The sequence below is a fragment of the Oncorhynchus keta genome, chromosome 18 (genome assembly GCF_023373465.1).
Source record: "Oncorhynchus keta strain PuntledgeMale-10-30-2019 chromosome 18, Oket_V2, whole genome shotgun sequence".
Taxonomy (NCBI): domain Eukaryota; kingdom Metazoa; phylum Chordata; class Actinopteri; order Salmoniformes; family Salmonidae; genus Oncorhynchus; species Oncorhynchus keta.
The window spans coordinates 1761986-1780794 of record NC_068438.1 but is presented as its reverse complement, the minus strand read 5'-3'; the positions used below and the strand labels follow the sequence as shown (position 1 = coordinate 1780794).

General features: G+C 42.8%; 1 protein-coding gene across 5 annotated transcripts in view; it reads left to right on the top strand.

The window, feature by feature from the left end:
• The window catches only part of LOC118397034 (protein furry homolog), a 231669-nt gene that overhangs the window by 167386 nt on the left and 45474 nt on the right, over positions 1-18809 (top strand). For 4 of the 5 annotated variants that reach the window (XM_052467095.1, XM_052467092.1, XM_052467093.1 and 1 more), the window contains exons 50-53: positions 7125-7301; positions 8593-8757; positions 17139-17213; positions 18177-18350. In XM_052467095.1, the coding sequence (XP_052323055.1) occupies positions 7125-7301; positions 8593-8757; positions 17139-17213; positions 18177-18350 (591 nt within the window). Of the gene's footprint in view, positions 1-7124; positions 7302-8592; positions 8758-10820; positions 10970-17138; positions 17214-18176; positions 18351-18809 lie in introns of those variants that run through there. The other variant, XM_052467096.1, reaches the window with a different exon arrangement.

Sequence of the window (18809 nt, the reverse complement as noted above, 5' to 3'; positions counted from 1 at the left end):
AAAAAAAACTGTTTTTTTGTATTTCTTTTGCACCATCATCTTTGAAATGCAAGAGAAAGGCCATAATGTATTATTCCAGCCCAGCGTCAATTTAGATTTTGGCAACTAGTTTTAGACTGATCCAATGAACCATTGCATTACTGTTCAAAGTTTTATATCAAGGCTGCCCAAATGTGCCTAATTGGCTTATTAATACATTTAATACATCCCCTCAAACAATAGCATGGTATTATTTCACTGTAATAACTACTATAAATTGAACAGTGCACTTAGATTAACAAGAATTTAAGCTTTCTGCCAATATCAGACCTCGCTTCGAATCCTTAGGAAACTTTGCAGTATTTCATTTTTTAATGTATTATTTCATACATTGTTACCCCAGGAAATCTTAAGTCTTATTACATACAGCCGGGAAGAACTATTGGATTTAAGAGCGACGTCAATTTACCAACATTACGACCAGGAATAAGACTTTCCCGAAGCGGATCCTCTGTTTGGGCCACCACCCAGGACAATGGATCTAATCCCGGAAGTCGACCCAAAACAACGATGCCGCAGTTGGAGCGACCTCCTGGTCAAGCTCCGTAGACGCGCAAATCGCCCACCGCTCCAGAGTATACGTCTCGCCAATGTTCAGTCTCTTGGCAACAAGGTAGACGAAATTCGAGCAATGTTTGCCTTTCAGAGAGACATCAGAGATTGTACCCATGTTTCCGTGAAACAGAGAATGTTATCTCGGGATATGTTGTTGGAATTGGTTCAGCCACCGGGCTTCTCCATGCATCGCGCCGACAGAGATAAACACCTCTCTGGGAAGAGGTGCATGCTTCATGATTAACGACTCATGGTGTAATCATAACAAAATACAGGAACTCAAGTCCTGCTGCTCTCCCAACCTAGAATTCCTTACAATCAAATGCCGGCCATTTGCTCCTTACCGTCTTATAGGAAGAAACTCAAACAGGATGTACCAGTGACGAGAACCATTCAACGCTGGTCTGACCAATCGGAAGCCACACTTCAAGATTGTTTTGATCACACGGACTGGGATATGTTCCGGTCAGCCTCAGAGAACAACCTCTCACTCAACGTCAACAAAACAAAGGAAATTATTGTGGATTTCAGGAGGCTGAAGAAATGTGGCTTGGCACCCAAAACCCTGGCAAACTTTTACTTTCACAATCGAGAGCATCCTGTATCGCAGCCTGGTACGGCAACTGCTCCGCCCTCAACCGCAAAGCTCTCCAGTGGTGCGGTCTGCACAACGCATCACCGGGGGCAAACTACCTGTCCTCCATGATACCTACAGCACCCAATGTCACAGGAAGACTAAAAAGATTGTCAAGGACATCAACCACCTGAGCCACTGCCTGTTCACACTGCTACCATCCAGAAGTCGAGGTTAGTATATGTGCATCAAAGCTGGGACCGAGAGACTGAAAACCAGCTTCTATCTCAAGGCCATCAGACTGCTAAACAGCAATAACTAACTCAAGAGGCTGCTGCCTACATTCAGACCTAATCACTAGTCACTTTAAACAATGCCACTTTAAATAATGCCACTTTAATAATGTTTACATATCTTACATTACTCATATCATATGTATATACTGTACTTTATACCATCTATTGCACCTTGCCTATGCCATTCGGACATTGCTCATCCATATATTTATATGTACATATTGTCATTCACCCCTTTAGACTTGTGTGTGTTAGGTAGTTGTTGGGGAATTGTTAGATTACTTGTTAGATATTACTGCACTGTCGGAACTAGAAGCACAAGCATTTCTCTCCACTCGCATTAACATCTAGAAGCTAGAAACCAATGTACACAGGCAGTTAGAAAAGCTAAGGCTAGCTTTTTCAAGCAGAAATTTGCTTCCTGCAACACAAACTCAAAAAAGTTCAGGGACACTGTAAGTCCATGGAGAATAAGAACACCTCCTCCCAGCTGCCCACTGCACTGAGGATAGGAAACACTGTCACCACCGATAAGTCCACTATAATTGAGAATTTCAATAAGCATTTTTCTACGGCTGGCCATGCTTTCTACCTGGCTACCCCTACCCCGGTCAACAGCACTGCACCCCCCCCCAGCACCTCGCCCAAGCCTTCCCCATTTCTCCTTCTCCCAAATCCAGTCAGCTGATCTTCTGAAAGAGCTGCAAAATCTGGACCCCTACAAATCAGCCGGGCTAGACAATCTGGACCCTTTCTTTCTAAAATGATCTGCTGAAATTGCAACCCCTATTACTAGCCTGTTCAACCTCTCTTTCGTGTCGTCTGAGATTCCCAAAGATTGGAAAGCAGCTACGGTCATCCCCCTCTTCAAAGGGGGGAGACACTCTTGACCCAAACTGCTACAGACCTACAGTGGGGCAAAAAAGTATTTAGTCAGCCACCAATTGTGCAAGTTCTCCTACTTAAAAAGATGAGGCCTGTAATTTTCATCATAGGTACACTTCAACTATGACAGACGAAATGAGAAAAAAAATCCTGAAAATCACATTGTAGAATTTTTAATTTATTTGCAAATTATGGTGGAAAATATGTATTTGGTCACCTACAAACAAGCAAGATTTCTGTCTCTCACAGACCTGTAACTTCTTCTTTAAGAGGCTCCTCTGTCCTCCACTCGTTACCTCTATTAATGGCACCTGTTTGAACTTGTTATCAGTATAAAAGACACCTGTCCACAACCTCAAACAGTCACACTCCAAACTCCACTATGGCCAAGATCAAAGAGCTGTCAAAGTACACCAGAAACAACATTGTAGACCTGCACCAGGCTGGGAAGACTGAATCTGCAATAGGTAAGCAGCTTGGATTGAAGAAATCAGCTGTGGGAGCAATTATTAGGAAATGGAAGACATACAATGGAAGACATACAAGACCACTGATAATCTCCCTCGATCTGGGGCTCCACCCAAGATCTCACCCCGTGGGGTCAAAATGATCACAAGAACGGTGAGAAAATATCCCAGAACCACACGGGGGGACCTAGTTAATGACCTGCAGAGAGCTGGGACCAAAGTAACAAAGCCTACCATCAGTAACACACTCCGCCAGGGACTCAAATCCTGCAGTGCCAGACGTGTCCCCCTGCTTAAGCCAGTACATGTCCAGGCCCGTCGTGTTTGGAGGACAAAGAATGCTGATTTGCATCCAAAGAACACCATACCTACTGTGAAGCAAGGGGGTGGAAACGTCATGCTTTGGGGCTGTTTTTCTGCAAAGGGGCCAGGACGACTGATCCGTGTAAAGGAAAGAATGAATGGGGCCATGTATCGTGAGATTTTGAGTGAAAACCTCCCATCAGCAAGGGCATTGAAGATGACACGTGGCTGGGTCTTTCCGCATGACAATGATCCCAAACACACTGCCCGGGCAACAAAGGAGTGGCTTCGTAAGAAGCATTTCAAGGTCCTGGAGTGGCCTAGCCAGTCTCCAGATCTCAACCCCATAGAAAATCTTTGGAGGGAGTTGAAAGTCCGTGTTGCCCAGCAACAGCCCCAAAACATCACTGCTCTAGAGGAGATCTGCATGGAGGAATGGGCCAGAATACCAGCAACAGTGTGTGAAAACCTTGTGAATACTTACAGAAAACGTTTGACCTCTGTCATTTTCAACAAAGAGTATATATAAGTATTGAGAAACTTTTGTTATTGACCAAATAATTATTTTCCACCATAATTTGCAAATAAATTCATTAAAAATCCTACAATGTGATTTTCTGGATTTTTGTTTTCTCATTTTGTCTGTCATAGTTAAAATGTACCTATGATGAAAATTACAGGCCTCTCATCTTTTTAAGTGGGATAACTTGCACAATTGGTGGCTGAGTAAATACTTTTTTGCCCCACTGTATATCTACCCCCTGGAAAGCCAAGTCAATAAACAGATCACCGACCATTTCGAATCTCACCATACCTTCTCCACTATGCAATCTGGTTTCAGAGCTGGTCATGGGTGCACCTCAGCTACGTTCAAGGTCCTAAACGATATCTTAACCGCCACCGATAATAGACATTACTGTGCAGCCGTATTCATTGATCTGGCCAAGGCTTTCGACTCTGTCAATCACCACATCCTCATCGGCAGACTCGATAGCCTTGGTTTCTCAAATGATTGCCTCTCCTGGTTCACCAACTACTTTTCTGATAGAGTTCAGTGTGTCAAGTCGGAAAGCCTGTTGTCCGGGCCTCTGGCAGTCTCTATGGGAGTGCCTCAGGGTTCAATTCTTGGACCGACTCTCTTCTCTGTATACATCAATGATGCTGCCGGTGAGTCTCTGATTCAATTCTACGCAGACGACACCATTCAGTATACTTCTGGCCCTTCTTTGGACACTGTGTTAACAACCCTCCAGACGAGTGTCAATGCCATACAACTCTCCTTCCATGGCCTCCAATTGCTCTTAAATACAAGTAAAATTAAATGCATGCTCTTCAAACGATCGCTACCTGCCCGCCCGTCCAACATCACTACTCTGGACGTTTCTGACTTAGGTATTTGTAGTTGTCCACATATTCTAGGTGTCTGGTTAGACTGTAAACTCTCCTTCCAGACTCACATCAAACATCTCCAATCCAAAGTTAAATCTAGAATTGACTTCCTATTTCGCAATAAAGCATCCTTCTCTCATGCTGCCAAATATACCCTTGTAAAACTGACCATCTTACCGATTCTCGACTTTGGCGATGTCATTTACAAAATAGCCTCCAATAGCCTACTCAATAAATTAGATGCAGTCTATCACAGTGCCATCCGTTTTGTCACCAAAGCCCCATATACTACCCACCACTGCAACCTGTACGCTCTCGTTGGCTGGCCCTCGCTTCATACTCGTCGCCAAACCCACTGGCTCCAGGTCATCTACAAGACCCTGCTAGGTAAATTCCCCCCTTTTCTCAGCTCGCTGGTCACCATAGCAGCACCCACCTGTAGCATGCCCTCCAGCAGGTATTTCTCTCCTGTCACCCCAAAAACCAATTCATCCTTTGGCCGCCTCTCCTTACAGTTCTCTGCTGCCAATGACTGGAACGGACTACAAAAATCTCTGAAACTGGAAACACCAGCTGTCAGAGCAGCTCACAGACTACTGCACCTGTACATAGCCCATCTATAATTTAGCCCAAACAACTCCCTCTCCCCCTACTGAATTTATTTATTTAGCTCCTTTGCACCCCATTATTTCTATCTCTTCCACTGCAAATCTACCATTCCAGTGTTTTACTTGCTATATTGTATTTACTTCGCCACCATGGCCTTTTTTTTGCCTTCACCTCCCTTATCTCACCTCATTTGCTCACATTGTATATAGACATATTTTTCGACTGTATTATTGATTGTATGTTTGTTTTACTCCATGTGTAACTCTGTTGTTGTATGTGTCCAACTGCTTTGCTTTATCTTGGCCAGGTCGCAATTGTAAATGACAACTTGTTCTCAACTTGCCTACCTGGTTAAATAAAAGGTGAAATTAAATTAAATTTAAATTAAAAATCTGCTAACCATGTGTATGTGAGCAATAACATTTCATTTGACATATGTCTGTCCTGGGAAATGTTCTTGTTACTTACAACCTCATGCTAATCACATTAGCCTACTTCCCGTGAGGGACCCACCGATCCTGTAGAGGTGATCATGATTTTTGAATGACTACCTCATCTCTGTATGCCACACATACAATTGTCTGTAATGTCCCTCAGTCGAGCAGTGAAGTACGAACACAGATTCAACCAGCAAAGGGCATTGATAGATGTGAAAAAATATAAATAATTGCAGACATTGAATATCCCTTTGAGCATGGGGAAGTTATTATTTACACACAGTGACTACAAAGGTACAGGGGACCTTCCTAACTCAGTTGCCCGGAGAGGAAAGAAACCGCTCAGGGATTTTACCATGAGGCCATTGCTGACTTTAAAACAGTACAGAATGTCATGGTTGTGATATGAGAACTGCGGATGGACATTGTAGTTACTCCACAATACTAACCGAATTGACAGGGTGAAAGAAGCCTGTACAGAATTAAAATATTCCAAAACATGCATCCTGTTTGCAACAAGGCACTAAAGTAATACTGCAAAAATGTGGCAAAGCAATTCACTTTTTGTCCTGAATACTATTATGATATTATGTTTGGGGCAAATCCAATACAACACATTACTGAGGACCACTCTCCATATTTTCAAGCATAGTGGTGGCTGCATCATGTTAAGGGTATGCGTGTAATAGTTAAGGACTGGGGAGTTTTTCAGGATAAAAAAGAAACAGAATATAGCCAAGCACAGTTAAAATCCAAGAGCAAAACATGGTTCAGTCTGCTTGCCACCAGACACTTAAAGATTAATTCACCTTTCAGCAGGACAATAGCCTAAAACACAAGGCCAAATCTACACTGTAGTTGCTTACCAAGAAGACAGTGAATGTTCCTGAGTGGCCCATTTACAGTTGGTTCAAATCTGATGAAACTCTATGTCAAGATCTCCTGGATTGCCATCACCACAGCAGCCTAATTACCATGGCCTTACGATGTCTACCTGAGACTCCAAGCCAAACTCTACAGAGTCCACCTTCCTGATTCTTAATCTGCAGCCTTTGGCTTCATCCGGTCCAGTCTCATCCCCTCGGGAATTCTTCTCACATCCTTTCTATTTCCTCAATTATATTATAAACCCATTTCAATCTGTTCAAATCCAATTTTATTGGTCAAGGATAGCAGATGCACATGGTTAGCAGATGTTAATGCGAGTGTAGCGAAATGCTTGTGGTCAATGTCTGGTCCCTGTGAAAAATAATATGATGAACAGAATACTGAATGTAGTATTCCTTTAACTACTGCAAAAAGGGAAAACAGAGTCTTGCGTCTCAGCAACAAATTTAAAGGCACACCCAACATGACTATAAACAGCCTGCTGTGTTGGCTGCAGGCCCTCATTCCAGGCTCACACACACTGAAACCTTTCTCCTGGCGGATTCTCCTCAGAGGCTTTGCTTTATGCTTCTTTGATAAATGAAAACAGTTTTGACGTCATATGGTGGATATCTTCTGACAGACTCTGTGTTGTGTGTCTCTCTCTCGTTGTGTGTGTGCTCTGTCTGCACACGCTCTTCAGACGGCCCACTGGAGGGAAGCCCTGAACATCCTGAAGCTAGTGGTGTCCCGGTCGGCTAGCCTGGTGCAGCCAACGTCCCCCCACAGCGAGCTGGCCCACCTGGACCTCCAGGTGTGGGAGCGCTCCTCCAAAGCCCTGCCGGGGAAAACACTGGACTTTACCTTTGACATCTCTGAGGTTAGTCAGACATCAATGGTTCTCGGGTTCTTTTGATCTGTTTCTCTCTCTTTCGCTCTCTTTTGCTCACTCTCTGTCTTACTTTCTCCCACTCTCTCTCTCTAACTTCCTCTCACTCTGATGTAATGTTGTCGCTCCCTGTCTGACAGCCAAGCCACAGACAAGACAGGGTTTGTTCTGTGCATGAAGCTGTTCTGTGTTAAAGACTGCTTCCCAAATGGCACCCTATTCCCTATACAGTGTAATACTTTTGATCAGGGCTCTGGTCAAAAGTAGTGTACTATAGGGAATAGGGTGCCATTTATGTCGAAGCCAAATGTTTGTTGTTAAAAGCATGAAAGGCACTTAGAGGCATGTTTACGGTCTCGCGTTTTCTTGTACTTTTCCTGTGTTTTCCAGGGTGTGGTACTGGTGTGAGACTGTTGATGACTGGATCTGTTTTGGACAGGAAACATGTCTTTCCTTCCAGTTAATTACAGATTATGCCTTTTAATAATGACCCCAGTAGATTAGTAGGAAAGCTAGAAAAGTACACACACAAACACTCTCAGCCAGTCTGGGCAGAGTTAGACTAGAGAGCGATGTTGTGAGGGCTAACAGACAGACAGACTGGGAAGTAATGTATGATTTATGTACGTCTAGGAACCAAACAGGCAGCAATTTGTGAGGTTTATGAATGGCAGGAAATATTGTCAGACAGGTCTACTGCCGTCCTTTGTGTGGGAATCAGGGAGGAGGAGAGTTCAAACTGGGCTGGGGTGGAGAGGGAGTGAGCTCCAGCCAAACAGAGAGCATTACAGCCTAGAGAGGAATGATTGAACAAACTTACCTCTCGTTTCTCAGACAAATTCCTCAGTATTTTTAGACGGAAGGGGGTGGGGAGGAAAACACAACAGAAGAACAGCATGTTACCGGAGGCACATGGAATCTGTGTAAATTGACTGCAGCTGGATTGAATAAGCTAATTTAGCCAAGCTGGGGGATATCTTATTTTCCTAATGTGCGAATCTCTCCCGCTCGGTAATTGAGCTGCTGGGGCTATGAACGGCTGCCATTGGACAGTGCTAAGGGCTTAACAAACGCTGCCTGGCAGGTGTTGAAATATTGATGAGCAGCTGAATAGTTGGCCTGCTGCGTGTCCTGGCTGGGAGGGCTAGACTGGAGCAGCCATAGAACAGAGGAAGGGGAGCTGTCCAATCATGGACTTACTGCTGCAGAGACACTCCGTTTCGGCTCCAAACCTGTGCTCTGTGTGTGACTAACTAAGTTCCCTACGTGTGTGTGTTTGTAGACCCCAGTGATTGGCAGGAGGTATGAGGAGCTGCAAGGTTCTCCAGGCCGGGAGGGGAATTGCCGGGCCATCGCTGTGACCTGCAGCACCTCCTCCACCTCCTCGGGCTCCACCTCCAACAACGTCCTGGTTCCAGTCAGCTGGAAAATACCCCAGTCCTCTCAGGTCAGTGTCACCCTTTCTCCCTCTTCTCCCACAATTTCTCAGGTCAGCCTCTCCTTTCACCCCTCCTCCCCCACTCTTTTCAGGTGAGTGTCTCCCATTCTCCCCCTTTTCCATCACTTCTCCAAGGTCAGTCTCCCACTCCACCCCCAGTCCTCTCAGGTTAGTGTCCCGCTTACATTTTACATTTGAGTAATTTAGCATATGCTCTTCTCCAGAGCTATTACAGGAGCAATTATGGTTAAGTGCCTTGCTCAAGGGCACAATCAACAGATTTTTCACCTAGTCATCTCGGGGATCTGAACCAACAACCTTTTGGTTACCGGGGCTGCCTACCACCCCCTTCTCCCCCAGTCCTCCAAGGTCAGTCTACCCCTTTCAGTCCTCTCATGTCTGTCTCACCCCCTACCCCAATCCTCACAAGTCAATCTCTCCCTTTCTCTTCCAGAATGTTACTTCTATCTAGCGTGGTCACTAGTTCCTGTTTGTGCTTTAGCCAAACCTTCACGTTTCTTGTATGCCATGGCAAGGACCACTACAGAGGAGTTGGCTAAAGCACACCCAGATCTGGCCTCCAGGATTATTGTGATCAGGAAGCGAGAAATAACAACAAACAGAAAAAGTAAGAGTCAATGTAGCTCTGGTCCAGGGCAAAGTGTGTACTCCTCCACTAGTAGTGTCCAGTAGTAGTGGAGAAACGCGCACTACCCCCCTGGACCAGAGCTAGAGTCAGGGGCTCCACTTTGGTATTTAGAAGTGGGACATCTAAAGCTCATATCTTGCATTTTTACACAACCCAATATGCTGTCTCTATTTAGAACAAAAAGTAAGCAAAATGCCCACTGTCATCAAGCTAGGTAAGAGATCATTATTAAGTATGTTTAATTTGATTCATCAGACTGAACAAGATCAACGGTAATTCAATAATAAATATTGTTGCACCTTTAACCGATAGACTAACAAATGAACAACTCTTGGAAAAACGACAGACTTTTGATTGACTTTATTAAGACATCCTCTATATCAAATTTCAGTCAGACTGACCTGCCAGCCCGAGCCACCTGCACGCCCGACCCCCACCAGTCCAGTAAATAACTCCAATCTCTCCCAACACAAGTTCCGTCCCAGTTCCCACCTTTAAAAATATGTTTTGTTCCCAAAAAACACCTAAGTATACATTAACATACATTAATCTCATATGCCTAATAGTACTGTAGAGCTCTTTTTACTTGCACACAATATAGCTGGGTCGCCCCCCCAACACGACCCACTCAGCTTTAGGATCTTAGTGAAACATTCATTATTGGTTTTGCGTGTGTTAAGCCAAGGCCAGAGCGACAACCCACAGGACGAAAGACCCCCAGGGCCAGGACTGAGGAGCCCAGCAGCTAGGGATGGCCTAAATCGATATCTCCACTGACATGGGCATGTTTTCAATACAGACTCCTTTATTCGAACTGTATTCCATATAACACATCCAGACCTTATGAAAGTTGCTCAGTTTACCCTTAATCTTGTAATAAATCAAAGCTAGTGATACATAACTTGACATTGTATGAGGAAAACCAACCTTCCAATTAATGGTATTGCATTTCTTAGTCGCTATAAATGGTTCCACAGTTTCTTCAGATAGGTCTCCAGTATCAACATTTCCAAGCAAACAAGAACGGGGAGAATCTATAGACATGCAGAGATAAAAGAACATACTGTTTGCCAGAAATCCGCCAGCCTTCACAAGACCATAACATATGCAAATGGGTCCGCTTTTGTGTTTTACACCTCTAGCAGAGGAATGACATTTCTGAGTCCATGTAATTCAGTTTCACTGGCATATAGTACTTTCTATGAATGGCCTTAAACTAGTAATTTATGTCTGAGATGATATGAACATGACTGGAGATTCAAACATGTATCCATTCATCATCACTAGCTTCTACCAGGTCTCCCTCATTTTTGTTTTACATATTTGTGTCATCGGGAAAAGCCTCTATCAACTCTTGATACAGTTTGGAAATCAACTTTGGTGGTTTGTCAGACTCCCTTAAAATGGCATTTGGCTTTTCCAGTGATTGCTGCAGAGAGTGTGGTGTGTCCTCAAATTCACCTCACCTCAGTCACAGACGGTGACTTCCCTGGCTGCCTGACCCTGCTGGGACCCCGTCACCATCTGATCCTCCTAACACGCGGCATGACAAAGAATTACTTTGGTGCACATTTATACATTATATTATCCAAAAATAAAATCAATGGTTCAATAATTGAAATGACCATCATTCCCAGATCCCAGACTGTAGCTTTAAGCTGCTGTCCTGTAGCTACTGTAGGTCCACTCATCAATTCAAGATAGAACTTTATATCATTCACTGATATTGTTAATATACTGCAAAATTCCCCTGACCTCCATAGACTGGTCTTCCCTGGCTGTCTGACCCTGCTGGGACCATCTGTCACCATCTGATCCTGTTGTGTACTGTCTGCACTAGAGGGCTGCATTCCTACTGGATGTCTGCGGGACCTTGCTGCGCAGTCAGCATTTTTCATGCTACGGGCTAGGGGGGGTCATAAAGACGACTTTCGGATGCAAATATTTGCGTTGTCCCACAGATGATTTTGAAACGGTCCTCTTTCTGCTTTGTGTGCGTTAGCCTACCTATTGTGTTAAATGTGCATATCTTTGCATTGTTCACACATTCGCTGCTTCAACTTCAACATTAGCCTACCTCTCCTAGTTGGGCATGAGAGTAGGCTGCCTACATAGGCAGAGAGTCACGTGGCAGTTAACTTGAATATGAAATTAACTTAATTATGATTAGACTGAAGTTTACTACGGTCTCTGTAAATTATTATTGATAATGGAAGAAGTGGAGGGCCTGCGAGAAGCAGTCAAAAAATGGAATCATCATTGAAAATGCACAACGCACACATAGGTTAGGTTACTATGGTGAGCGACCGTTGCGCCTATTCATTTAAGTATTGATTACCCTTTTATTTGCCTCAGCCTGCAAATTGTCCTCCTAATAGGTGGGCGATATTCTATTGGACGAAGCAAAACGTAGCAAGTGTCTTATTCATGCTGCTTCCAGTTCAGTAGCTACCTGCGAGATCAGGTGTGGTCTCAATTAAATAGAGTAGGATATAGCCTATGCATGTGTGAAGAAGCACGGGGCAGTTATCTTTCCAAGGATATGTACTTCCTTAATAGGCCTATGATTAGGCTATAGTTTATAGGCTTAAATATTGATCACCCATTATTTCACCGTCTGAAAATCTTACCACTCCCCCAAAAAATTGCTTATTGGCCGATATAACCCAGTAATACAATATAAGGCCCATGTAAGAATCTCTGGTAATTGAACCTATTTCTTAAGTTATTTTTGCAAGTTTGAAATTGCCTATAGGGTGCAAAATTGCTGGGACCATGGCTGGCAAGTGAGCTGTGTCACATACTGCGGTTGGGTTTGGGACCAGTTCTTGCGGTAGTGTGTGGGTGCCAGACAGAAGGCCAGCGGGTGTGGGCGGGAGCGGGATAAAGAAATCGGTCCAGCGCAGACCTCTACTGTGCATCATGACAGGGAAATCTGTAACATTACAGCTGTTTGTTACTGTCAGTGTGAAAAGTAGGTAATTAGCTAGGGACACTGACAGATCAATAACGTTACATTGCCATTCTGACTAATTAAACTCACATTGCACTGAAAAAACGTCAGAATATCAATCTTCAATTGTTGGCCGATGGGTTCATCATTTGATTCCGGTCTTGTTTGATTAAGGCAAAAGAATATCTAATGTTAGCCAACTTTTTGCCAGAGCTCTCTAACGGTATATCAACTGGTGAAAGCTTGCCAAGTTCATTTACTTCTGAAATGAGACTAAACAAAGGCTACAAAATATTTCCATCCAAACAGCTGTTAGATAGTAATACTAGCCACGTCATACTGCTCTCTGTCAGATACAGATAAGTCTGAAGTTTACATACACATAGGTTGGAGTCATTAAAACTTGTTTTTTAACCACTCCACAAATGTTTTGTTAACAAACTATAGGTTTGGCAAGTCAGTTAGGACCTCTACTTTGTTCATGACGCAATTACTTTTTCCAACAATTGTTTACAGATAGATTATTTCACTTATAATTCACAGTATCACAATTCCAGGGGTCAGCACTAAGTTGACTGTGCCTTTTAAACAGCTTGGAACCAGCTTGGAAAATTCCAGAAATGTATGTCATGGCTTTAGAACAGGGGTGTCAAACATACGGCCCGCGGGCCGGAACCGGCCCCCAAGGAGGTTCGATCAGGCCCGCAGGATAATTTGAAAGTGGAAAAAATGCATAAAAGACATGGAATTAATATTTTTAATTCGCTGCAATTCATGGATTATCCGCTAAGGGGCGCACTCTTTCCATCAGAGTAGAAGACAAGCCGCATCACTGAGACAGACTGAAAACAGCAGACGGTATCAATGCGCCATCTGCTGCTTGTTACGACGTTGTTAATATCATTAGCCAAAATGTCGTTATCCAAACGGAGAAAAGTAGATAAGGAGTGTAGAATTTTCAAGAAAAATGGACCACGTCCTATTTATTTACAGAGATGCACGGAAAACCTTTGTGCTTGGTGTGTTTGCAACAAGTTTCGGTATTGAAGGAATATAATATTCGACGCCACTACGAGACTCATCACAGCGAAAAATATGACGGCTTGCAAACAACTGAGAAGAGATAAGATTAACGAATTGCTGGCGGGTCTGAGGAAACAGCAGTCAACTTTCATCCAGAGCCGAGAAGTCAGTGAAGCAGCGGTAAAAGCCAGCTACCTAATTGCTAGCGAAATAGCATTAGCATCGAAGCCGTATTCCGACAGTGACTTTGTTAAACGATGCATGATGAAGGCGGCTGAACTTGTATGTCCCGAAAGCGACAAGCTTTTTGCCAATATTAGCCTGACGAGGAATACTCGGCAGATTTGAAGGGCAAATTTGCCTCTAGGTCTGGACAGATTTTATCAGTATCTACTACCAGGGTACCCCAAATTAACAGCCCTGGCTGCTAACATTTTGTGCATGTTTGGGACAACCTACCTTTGTGAACAAATTTTCTCAGTGATGAATATCAATAAAACAAAAATGTTCAAGGCTCACAAACAAGCACTTAAATGACATTCTGAAAGTGACAGCTAGTCAGGACATGACACCTGGTGTTGATGCACTTGTACAGGCCAAAAGATGCCAAGTTTCAGGTACAAATACAAGTCCAGACTAGACTAACACCTTTAAAATGCTGCCTTAGATACTGTTTGCATTGAAAGAATACAGCTCTGTGAAGATGAATCCTTACTGTGGTGATTTAAAAAATGTGCACTTTAATGTTAGTCAGCAGCTTCAAAACAAAAGTTGTGTGATGGAATTCTACTGTTCATACAACTCCATAAATTTTCAGTATGTATTGTATGTTTCATGTATGAAGTTTACAGATTTACAGGACAGGCGAACACTTTCTTCATTACACATTTAAAATCACTCTCCTTAGTTTGTAAGGTGTACGCAGGGATTACATTTAGATTTTATATGCGTATGTGTAAGTGGTTTAAAAATTCCTTTCTTTAAAAGTCTCATTTAATCTTAAAGTGCATTACTATATTTTTCAGTACCAATTAAAGTTTTGTGCCTTTGTACAATCAGTGGGATCAGTTGCAATGCATATTTGTGAATGATAAAAGTAAATTGCACATTTGTCTAAGGAAATATGAGGTGTTTCATGAAATGTTTTGTAAAAGGATAGTTCATTAAATTTCAATATTTTCCTAATGTTCTTGTGCTTCTTTACACCAAAACAAAGGAAAGACATGATATTTTGGTTATTTATAGCAGAGTATGGTATAATTTTAATGGTCCGGCCCACTTGACATCTCCCTAGGCCGTATGTGGCCCACGATGCGAAATGAGTTTGACACCCCTGCTTTAGAAGCTTCTGATAGGGTAATTAACATAATTTGAGTCAATTGGAGGTGTACCTGTGGATGGATTTCAAGGCCTACCTTCAAACTCAATGCCTCTTTGCTTAACATCATGGGAAAATCAAAAGAAATCAGCCAAGACCTCAGAAAAAATGTGTAGACCTCCACAAGTCTGGTTCATCCTTGGGAGCAATTTCCAAATGCCTGAATGTACCACGTTCATCTGTACAAACAATAGTACTCAAGTATAAACACCATGGGACCACGCAGCCGTCATACCGCTCAGGAAGGAGACGCGTTCTGTCTCCTAGAGATGAACGTACTTTGGTGCGAAAAGTGCAAATCAATCCCAGAACAACAGCAAAGGACCTTGTGAAGATGCTGGAGGAAACGGGTACACAAGTATCTATATCCACAGTAAAACAAGTCCTATATCGTTATAACCTGAAAGGCTGCTCAGCAAGGAGGAAGCCACTGCTCCAAAACTGCCATAAAAAAGCAAGACTACGTTTTGCAAATGCACATGGGGACAAAGATCGTACATTTTGAAGAAATGTCCTCTGGTCTGATGAAACAAAAATAGAATAGCCAGTTTGGCAGCATCATGTTGTGGAGGTGCTTTACTGCAGGAGGGACTGGTGCACCTCACAAAATAGATGGCTTCATGAGGAAGGGAAAATGAAGTGGATATATTGAGGCACCATCTCAAGACATCAGTCAGGTAGTTAAAGCTTGGTCGCAAATGGGTCTTCCAAATGGACAATGACCCCAAGCATACTTCCAAAGTTGTGGCAAAATGGCTTAATGGACAACAAAGTCAAGATATTGGAGTGGCCATCACAAAGCCCTGACCTCAATCCTATAGAACATTTGTGGGCAGAACTAAAAAAGCGTGTACGATCAAGGAGGCCTACAAACCTGACTCAGTTACACCAGCTCTGTCAGGGGGAATGGGCCAAAATTCACCCAACTTATTGTGGGAAGCTTGTGGAAGGCTACCCGAAACATTTGACCCAAGTTAAACAATTTAAAGGCAATGCTACCAAATACTAATTTGGTGTATGTGAACTTCTGACCCACTTGGAATGTGATGAAAGAAATATCAAATCAAATCTGATTTGATTTGATGAAAGAAATACAAGCTGAAATAAATCATTCTCTCTACTATTTTTCTGACATTTCACATTCTTAGGATCAGCATTTGATTTTATCTGACCTAAGACAGGGAATGTTTACTAGCATTAAATGTCATGAATTTTGAAAAACTATGTTTAAAGGTATTTTGCTAAGGTGTATGTAAACTTTTGACTTAAACTAGAAGACTTAAAGTACTGAGGCTAGATATGACCTGGCTGTGGTAGCTACTAGCTAGTGTAGCTTATTCCATCTCAGTCGGGAGGGGATGAAACATTGCCTAACGTTACATTTCATTTACAGTACTAGCTCAGCACTGCGACTAAACACTAGTTTAGTTTTTTTTCTGTAAAGTTAAACAATTGTTACCTTACTAGCTATATCAGTCAACTAAAGAGTAACCAGTTTCTGATCTGCTTCCTTTTACAACTTGGTGAAAGAGAAGAGTGCAACAAATACACCTTGAACTAAGCTCAACTCTGCCATGCTGGTCCAGCCAGCCTTCCAGAAGCTATGCCTTCACACGGCCTGTCAGCCCGTTCTGTGGTGTCTGCTGTCCTAAATCCAGATGTCTAAACACTCAAAACAGTCTACCCAACCACACATTTGTCTATTTTTTTTAAATCAATGTAAAGCTGGTGTAGGGACAAAAATGCAATTTCAGAATGTGAGGTGGCTGTTTGGAGTGTTTAGACATCTGGATTTAGGACCATGTGGACACCACAGAACGGGCAGACAGGCCGTGTGAAGGCAAAGCTTCTGGAAGGCTGGCTGGACCAGCACGACAAAGTTGAGCATAGGTCAATGTGTATGTGTTGTGGCTCTTGGCTAGAGTCAACGATACGTCAAATCTTCCAAACTTGTGTGATGACAGAAATATTAGTGTACATTTCTGTGTACTTTAAGTAGAACAAATATTCCTATGGTGTTCAAGTTATCCAATGTTTACAGTGGGCAGGACCAGGGTAGTCTTTTTAAAGGAAACAACAGAAGTAAAAAGTGTGTAGCTTAAAGGAAATTTTACTCAACTGTCTTTTACTCAAGTATTGTGATCTACTGTTAATGCAATCACAAAATTGTGCATGACAGCAGCCAAGTTTTCAAGATGGAGAGCAGTGATGATGCATTTCCTTGAAAGAGTTGCACGGTCAGATCATGTTTTTGTATTTATATTGACGTGATCTGATTTGTTGCGTCGCTGTCCGCTCAGAGGTCCTACTCCACAATCTGAACAACGCAGCTCTGCTCTGCTCTGGTGGGACGTCACCTCACTTCTCTCTTCTCTCCATATCTGCAGAAGAGGACACGGGAGAAGCTGGTGAATGTGTTGTGTCTGTGTGGACAGGGATTGGGGCTCACCAAAAATCCTTCGGTGAGACACACACACACAAAAACACACACACACACACACAGTTAATGTTGAGTATTCATAAAAGTTAACTTTTTTTGTTCAGAATCACTGAAAGAAAGCAGCAGTCATCACTTATTCAACAATTAGACACACTGATTGTGATAATGGCCTACTCATATTGCAGGCATTTTGTGAAAGTTATTCACTGAGTGCACAAAACATTAGAAACACCTGCTCTTTCCATGACAGACTGACCAGGTGAAAACTATAATCCATTATTGATGTCACCTGTTACATCCACTTCAATCAGTGTAAATAAAGGGGAGGAGACAGGTTAAAGATTTTTACGCCAAATTGAGAGGCTGATTGTGTATCTGTGCAATTCAGAGGGTGAATGGGAAAGACTTAAGTCCTTTTGAACAGGGTATGGTAGTAGGTGGCAGGCGCACCTGTTTGAGTGTGCCAAGAACTGCAACGCTGCTTGGTTTGGCACGCTCAACAGTTTCCCGTGTGTATCAAGAATGGTCCACCACCCAAAGGACATCTAGTCAACTTGACACAACTGTGGGAAGCATTGGAGTCAACGTGGCCCAGCATCCCTGTGGAATGCTTTCGACACCTTGTAAAGTCCATCCCTGACGAATTGAGGGCGTCCAACTCAATATTATAAAGGTGTTCCTAATGTTTTGTGCACTCAGTATGTATGGTTACACATCATTCTTAACCCCTCAACAATGTCATAGTAGTGCCTTAAGATTGTCTAACATGACTGGTTATTTAATATGGATTATGGATAATAAGACGTTTCAAAAATAGATATAGTAATAATGTTTATGCACCGTGATCCCATATGAAAAAGATTGAGAATTATATTTGTTTGATATGAATTGTAGATTTAAGCATGCTTTTTTTTAATGGAGTGTGGTACTCCCACGTATGCTTTGTATGCTTTTAACACACCCCTATGTATCCTCCCGTCCCCAGGTGATCTTCTCCAGCTGTGGCGAGCTGGACCTGATGGATCTGCAGCCCAGCCTGGTGTCATCTGAGGAGGGGACTCAGGAGCAGGACAACAACATGGATGACACCACGTCCGAACAACAATTCAGAGTCTTCAGAGACTTTGACTTCCTGGACGTGGAGCTAGAGGAAGGAGAGGTGAGATTGGTTGATTGATTTGATCATTTAAAAACATAATTCTGATCACGCACCTGGATGCAAGGCCTTTGAAATCATTGAGGATAAACGCAAAAAAAAAAACCCAGCTATTTCCAATGTGGTCCTCTGGTTTAAGCAGGCGAGCTGACTGTCAGGGCTGAGAATATGACTAGTTTAGTGGTGTGTAAAAGGGTGGAAGACGTGAATGCATTGGCCAAATCACTCACAACCCATATAAGTTCCCTGGATGTAGTGTTGCAGTGCACAGACGTACTCAGTGTGTGGTGCTGTTATGGAACCTCAGTCTCCCAAACCTTATGATAGAGGTAAAATTGTAAAAAAATCAGAATCATCATAATCATTAAGTACTGTGTACATATGACACTAATGTACACAGTATTAGTGTAATCATTAAATCAGAGAGCTAGAAACGTTCTCAATCCCAAATGAGTGTCTCAA